The sequence below is a fragment of the Vigna umbellata genome, chromosome 4 (genome assembly GCF_029865625.1).
Source record: "Vigna umbellata cultivar VRB3 chromosome 4, Vumbellata_1.0, whole genome shotgun sequence".
In the NCBI taxonomy this organism is placed as follows: domain Eukaryota; kingdom Viridiplantae; phylum Streptophyta; class Magnoliopsida; order Fabales; family Fabaceae; genus Vigna; species Vigna umbellata.
This window is the reverse complement of record NC_142168.1, coordinates 38,434,097-38,441,209: the sequence shown is the minus strand read 5'-3', so window position 1 is coordinate 38,441,209 and position 7,113 is coordinate 38,434,097. Positions and strand designations below refer to the sequence as shown.

Below are 7,113 nucleotides of genomic sequence, written 5' to 3'. Positions count from 1 at the left end.
CGTAGTTTTCCAAAATAAACTATAGTGGCGACTCCAATCTCTTTTTTTCAAATTTGTTTAATTTTTTCGGGTCGTCGTCCCGTCGCGATTATGGTTACGACACTCTCGAAGGACAAAAGTTTGGTTAAATTGACAATTATGACCTTACAAAAATATTCTCGTTTGTACCAGGATAACATATTTAAATTAGACATGATTGTAGCTTCTTTAAAGTCCAAGGTATTTGATGATGTTAGTTTCATTTTGGGTGAAATACGTACTTCTTCTAGAGTATGTAACAAAGATTTAAGTGCTAAGTGGAGAGGTGGAATATCTCCTTTGTCAAAGGAAAACCAGATATTCTTACACCTCATTTGGATATCTCGTGTTTTCGTCAATATTATAACGAAAACTTAAAATGTCTTATTCAGTAATAATAATAATAATAATAAGGATTAAATATATGTGTTGTTCGTTATAGTCCCTCTTTAAAACTTTGACCTAATTTAGTCCACAAACTTTAGACATGTGCGAATTTAGTCATTTTAACTAAATTTTGTTAAGTTTATTTTATGTTTCAAACGTGTTTTTCAGTTAACATTGAAGTCAAAGTATATCAAACAATGTAAAAAAACTCAAATGTTAATTAAGAAATGCGTTTGAAACGTCAAATGAACTTAACAAAATTTGATTAAAATGACTAAGTCTACGCAGTTCTAAAAACGAGAGAATAAATTGGTCCAAAGTTTCAAAAGAAACTAATTCTAATTTTTAGTGAAAGATAAGTGACTAAAAAGATATTTAACTTTAATAATAATACACTCACACTACAAAAATGTCCAATTTTACCAGGTTTTTTTTACGTTACCGGGGTTTTAAACCCCACTAAATACGTTTCCCGCAGTTACAAAAACAACTGAGAAATACAACATCACAATTACTGGCGATTTTTAGCAGGAGTTTTTACAAAAACCATTGGTAATTACCGGGATTTTCAAAACCACCGATACTTGCAGGGTTTTCACAAAAACCACCGATAATTTCCAGAGGTTTTCCAAAACCGCCGGAAAATCACTTTTTAGAAAAACTAAATAAATTATATTTTTATATTTAACATTCAATTAATTTTTGTATTATGATCTCATCTAATCCAAATATTACATTGTCCTTATGTTTATTGAAATGTTAACATTAATATTGGAAAACCATTCTTGTGACACCATTCTTTACAAAACGAAAATATGAAAATTAAAAAAAAGTAAGATATAAAAGAGAACCCGATGGCTTCTCTGCAACTTTTGGTCATTGTTAGATTCATAAACACCAATATGCATTGTTTGAGGTAAATCAATTAATATTTTGTGGTTGTGGTCATTCTGCAACTCTTTTTCCTTAAAAAAGAAAGCTCATAATCATCACAAACAGTAGAACCACCATCCTATTGTCTATTTGACCATATCTTTTAATTCTCCAACTTTAGAATTTGGAGGCATGGCTCCTCAGTTGCTTTTGAATCACTATATATACACCACCAACCAACTACACCATTGGTGATGAAAATAGTAGCATATTCTACAGAACTGGTCTTAAACCACAAAAACAACCCATATTTCTCCCTTATTCAAATCAAGAGCTTTTATTTCCGCACCTTTTGCTAACAAAATTGTTTGAAAATTTTGTCCTTATGCGCCCACTCCTTCACCTTCGCCAATCTGCATGATTGTTCAATGAAACAGAGAAATGTCATTTGGTATATTAATTTGCATGTTAAAAGTTATTTATTACATATACGCATTTGAGATGGCAATCCAAACGCATCTTAAAAAATAGAAATGAAAACGGCTAAATGTATTACTAGCTCAGGAAAAAAATTGAAGCGTAGATTCTTGTGTAGATTCTTTCTGATTTTTACTATTATTCTTCTATTATTAATAATTTTTTAATATATGTTAATAGAGGAACACTATAATTTTTTCTGCAAAAAATTCAAATTCAAAAATTGCAGGGCATGGGTGTCTCTGATATCATAATATCATAACCAACATTCAGGTTATAGAATACTAGTGTACTTATTAATTATCTTCACCTCTTTCAACTGAACTTTGCTAACATAATCACTAGTTTCATCAATGAAGTTGAACATAGTTAATGCGTAATAGAATTTTTTTAATATATATATATATATATAAAAACAGAAGGTTATTAAAAATGAAAAATTAGATGCATATTTTCGTGTGACACTTTTAAGTCATTTTCAAATACCACTAGACAGTAATGCTCTGCCCAGTCTTGTTCTTTTACAAATTTCGTTCTAAAACTTTTCTGATGCATTTTTTCTTCATTTTAAAATCTACCAGTTTTGAAAATTCGTAAGCCTCTCCATCTGGGAACAATTTTTAAACATGGAAGACTTATTTCAAAATAATTAGACTTGTATTTTTTGAGGTCTAAAAATGGGTTTGGAGAAGTGAATTTTTATATATGAGCAAAAGCATAAGAGTGACAAGATGTTCTCTACTCCATTATGATTCATGAAGAATATTGGTAGCAACTACAACCCCAATAAATTATAGTAGACAAATCAAAAATATTTTTTTTATGTTATAAATGTTCAGACCTGAAAGTGCAACTAGATCAGTGACAGTGAGGTTCTGATTAGCAAATGAGGAAATAAGGTGATCAAGTGTAAAATTAGGACTAGGAAGGTTTAGATTAGCAACGGTTCGATTTGCTGTCAAACTATCCCTTCTTCCCAGTGGAACTTCCCAAGTAGGACCATGAGCCTACAAAATATCAAAAAAAATTGTTACAACTCAAATGTTACAAAGCTCCATCATTTTCTATAAACTAGATTGGAATGAAATTAAACATTACATCTTAAATAATTAACACAGTTTTTGGTATTATGCATATATAAACGTGATAAATATATCTCAGCTGCAAGAGGAAGAATATCAGCACATGAGACAACCCCAGGACAATGATTTTCTACTACTGTCTTGATCTGATTCACGACATCCAAACCTCTTAAGCTGTTATTATTTGGCGCTGCAGTTTGCTCACTCACAATCGTATCAGTGTCGTTCAAAAGAATTGATGCATCACCAATAGTTAAAAATTTTGTTTGATTAAAATGGTTGGACATTGTTGAAAATTCCATTTATTTATAGTGTATTAAAACATACAGATATATGTTACCATTCAAATAGGTCAATGCAATGAAAAGAAAAGAAGAACAAAACCAGTGTAAAAGCCTCTAGACTTGAGAAGCACTTTTCCAACTGTAGGTGCATCAAATCTTGCGTCTGTATTTGGCTGAAAATAAAACCAATTTATGAAAACTAGGCTTTACAAGAAAAAGTGAGGAAAATGGTTGGGAAACACATAATCATTAGTGTATCCTTCTTCTTTCTCGTGATGATCTTTAAAGACAAGTAAATTTAACCTAAATTCTTGAATAGGAATCCGATTGCAATATCTTCGGTCATCAATTCCAGTAATCGCAATCACTCTCGCCGAAATCGACATGCAAACCCTTTCCGTGACTCTATCCAGCCGCACTTCCTGCAAAACCCTAAACAATCATTGAAATCCCTAAAAGTTCCAATAGCCCCTAAAAAACCAAAAAAAAAAATGACCTAGAGAGCACCACTCACCTTGTGGCCATTGTTGAAGGGCAGGGGCCGTGAGAGGAGCGCAAAAGTGTCCTTCTTCGAGAGATTTCGGTGGCGCTCCGACCGGACCAGATCCTGTAGATCCTGGTAGTTGTGCGACAGCTTGGCCTCCTAAATTGAGATCCAAGGAGGCGGCGCCGTGAAACGCACGGTTAAAGCGAGTGAGGTTACAAATCTGCGGCGTCGTGAGGCAGAGGAACATGCACGCCACACAGCTCTCGGCCCGACCGACTATCGAACCGTTCGTGCTGAAACTCAACAACGACACGCCCTTGCTCCTCCTCCTCCTCCTCCTCAATCGTCTCTTCATGGCCGGCATCCAAACGAAGGAGATAATAAAGGACAAGATTTCAACACTTTTGTCGGTATTTTAAACAAATAGTCGACAATTTATTTAAAAAGTAAATAAATAAAAATTTAACTGCTTTTTCCTATAAAAATCATCGTAAGTTTATTTTAAAAATAAAAAATAAAAGTTTAACTGGGATTTTAATAAAATCGACGGAAATTAGGGGAGGTTTTAATAAAATCACCGGAAACTAGGGAAGGTTTTTAAAACCCCCAGAAATAAACCTCTATTATATTATAATATTTTTGTAGTGTCAGTGATAAAGCATGTTAATTTAATTTTAAGTTGAAATGATTATGGGAATTGAAATTATGCTGCGTGACGTGGAAATGGAAGTGTGTTAAGGGTTTTGATTGCACGGGTTTCATTTTTGGGATTTCAAAAATTAGAAATCTCATAGAGAGCGTCTTCCCGACCGTTAGCCAATTTTCCTCTGTTCACCGGACTCTCGCCAACTGGAACCTTGTATACCACCGTTCGTTGTTCGGAAGTACCAATAAAGGGCGAAACCACCATGAATGGGGTTTTTTAAGCTTCGCGTTGTTCCTTTCCCCCAATTTTTCATCCCTCCCTCAGTAACTCAGATTCCTTTTTCAAATTTACAAAACTTTCTTTTTTTTCTCATGTTTCCCAAACACCTTTGATTTTTCCTAAAATTTTTGACGCAACCATCTTATTTCTCGCAAACGCAGTTCTCCCTAACAAACACAGGTTTCCATAACCGAGCTCATCCTCGCAACGAACAAAGCTCCAAACAAGGAACACAACTCTCGCAATAAAGTTTTTGGTAAAAAAGTATGTATAAATTTAGTTTAAGAGTGATTGGATGCACCTAAAACTAATACATTTACACAATTATCTTGTGAATGAATCGTTTGTGTTGACCTAATTTAGAATACTATTTTCTTCTTGCACCTTATAGATTTGGCCAGATGACTGTTTCACGTTTATGGATATAATTAATAAATATTTAAATTATTTCTAAATTCAAAATTATATTTTGAATTATACATTCCAATAAAAATTATTATTTATTTATTTTAATCATAATTAAATTTTAAAAGTCAAATAATTCATAGTTATTATATTTAATATTAGTAACTAATTTATCAATTTGAATAATTTATTAATTATTTATTTCTATCCACATCAATAATCCATTAAACCTTGAGAGTTTGATATTATTTTTTTCTTTCAATTTTATTTAGTTCATTTTTATAAAAAAATTATTAAAAAGGTAAACGAATCATGAAAATTCCTTTTAATGATGACTACAACCGGAAAACACGTTTTTTTCGTGAATGCATGCATGGATATGTCTCACTAAGAAATTTCATATTGGATGAGTTTTTGCCAACCTAGAACTGGTGATCATACGGGGAAGATTACACTTGAATTTTCATATACTTTGTTTCAACAAAAGCAGGAGAAATTTAAAATACAAAAAAAAAACATCAATATCAAACTTATAAGGTTAAGCCACTGTTTACATAGATTTATTTTACTAAGTCCATATATATATATATATATATATATATATATAATTTACAAGTCTAGTTTATAAGGAAATCCTGTAGAATTCAACCATTGGGAGCCATTAATGAAGTTTCTCGCAGTAAAAGGCTCGGCCTCAACAGCATGAGTGATCACTTTGAATCCCTTCCATGTGACTCTATTAGAGGTTTGAGCACCCGGTCCAGAGTTATTATACTCTCTATAGAATAGAGTGTTAAGACCAAAAGTAGTGCCCTCCCACTCTGTCCAGCCAGCTGGGTCAATTATATCACTCATATAACTTTGCATGATAATAGTTCTTGAATAATTCTTCCATGGTCTCCCTAAATATGTTTTGAATTTCTTTTTCACGCCTTCAAACTCGTGAGTAGCACCAATCCTACAGTTTTGGATTACAATTCCACCCTCTTCGTTTTTTGTTCTTCCTTGAGCAGTTATGATGTTTGACTGGCCTGTGAGAGGAATTCTCACTTGGATATCACAATCTTGTAATACCACTTGTGCCGTGTCCCCAAAAATAAAATCTACTGTACCTTCAATAAGACACTTCACAAAAAAATGTGTACCTTGCATAACATATAGAGTGTCTTGATATCCTAATACCTCACAGTTGTAAAATGCAGAAAGAGTCCCTGTTATCGCTAGGGCAACGGCTTGGTGGTTTGAAGGTCCTGCTGTATTCTCGAAAGTAATGTTACTCGCTAGAAAATATGTACTTTCAACAACTGCACCACCAAAACAATATTACTTTTAAAATTGTTTATTTTCTTTCTAGAAACATATTTAAGTCACATGTAAATAAATTAAAACGAGAGATATAAGTAGACATATAAACTCACCTACAGTTGCAGTGTCCAAGGTATTGACACCAGCACCCGCGCTTTTGGTTCCGGTAATGACAGTTATTCCTCTTCCATCTCCAACCAAAAAGATATTAGTCTTGTTCCCAGGAAATATCAGATTCTCTTTGTATGTACCTTTTTTTATTTTTATGATAATTTTCCTGGAACTCAACACAGGAACAGCTTCTATGGCTTTAGAAATGGTAGTGAAATTACCACTACCATCTAAAGCTACGATCATGTCATACCTTGAGATCTCCAAGTTTTTTTCATCTTTCAACAGCTCTTGACTCCACTTTGGATGAATATTAGCATTGACGATGATAAATAACGTGACCAAGATTAAGAATGATGACTTCTTCATCACTAAGTTTAAGAGAGATTAATTTGAAAAATGAAGAATGTGGAATGTGGTAAGTGAAAGAGAGAAAGAACGGTACGTGAATGAATGAGAGAAAGAACGATACATACATATATATAATGCAAATGTGAAGAGAAAAAATGAATTGTAAGAATAAACCATGGTTGGGAAGAAATCAGAGCGTAGGAAGAGTATCAAAGTGGAGTTTCCGAAAACGTTATTAGGAAAAACATTTTGTCAGAAAATGTATAGATAATTTAATTGAGCTCCTTATAAATGGTTTGTTCTTTTCTTTTGATTTATGCATTACAGAATCGATCTCTTACAATTTTAGGCAGACCATGCAGGAAATGCTGATAAATTTTAGGCAGCCCGATTTGTAATACCATTCCA

At 33.0% G+C, this 7,113-nt stretch overlaps 1 protein-coding gene and 1 pseudogene across 6 annotated transcripts; both read right to left on the bottom strand.

The window, feature by feature from the left end:
• Window positions 1–1,243: 1,243 nt before the first annotated feature.
• Window positions 1,244–4,024, bottom strand: LOC148200117 (peroxidase 10-like). 6 transcript variants are annotated; one of them, XM_088114738.1, is made up of 5 exons: window positions 3,636–4,021; window positions 3,425–3,553; window positions 3,222–3,294; window positions 2,597–2,762; window positions 1,244–1,691 (listed from the first exon to the last, which is right to left on the bottom strand). In XM_088114738.1, exons 1-5 carry the CDS (start codon window positions 3,644–3,646, stop codon window positions 1,678–1,680), a joined length of 393 nt encoding a protein of 130 aa, XP_087970864.1. In that variant the 5' UTR covers window positions 3,647–4,021; the 3' UTR covers window positions 1,244–1,677. The 6 variants fall into 6 exon arrangements, 2 of the variants coding, with proteins under 2 accessions (XP_087970864.1, XP_087970863.1); XR_015786409.1 differs by having other exon boundaries at window positions 2,854–3,553; window positions 3,636–4,024; XR_015786410.1 differs by having other exon boundaries at window positions 2,597–3,294; window positions 3,425–3,543; window positions 3,636–4,023.
• Window positions 4,025–5,547: 1,523 nt separating this feature from the next.
• On the bottom strand, window positions 5,548–6,723 carry LOC148200116 (pectinesterase pseudogene; annotated as a pseudogene).
• Between the last annotated feature and the right edge of the window lie 390 nt (window positions 6,724–7,113).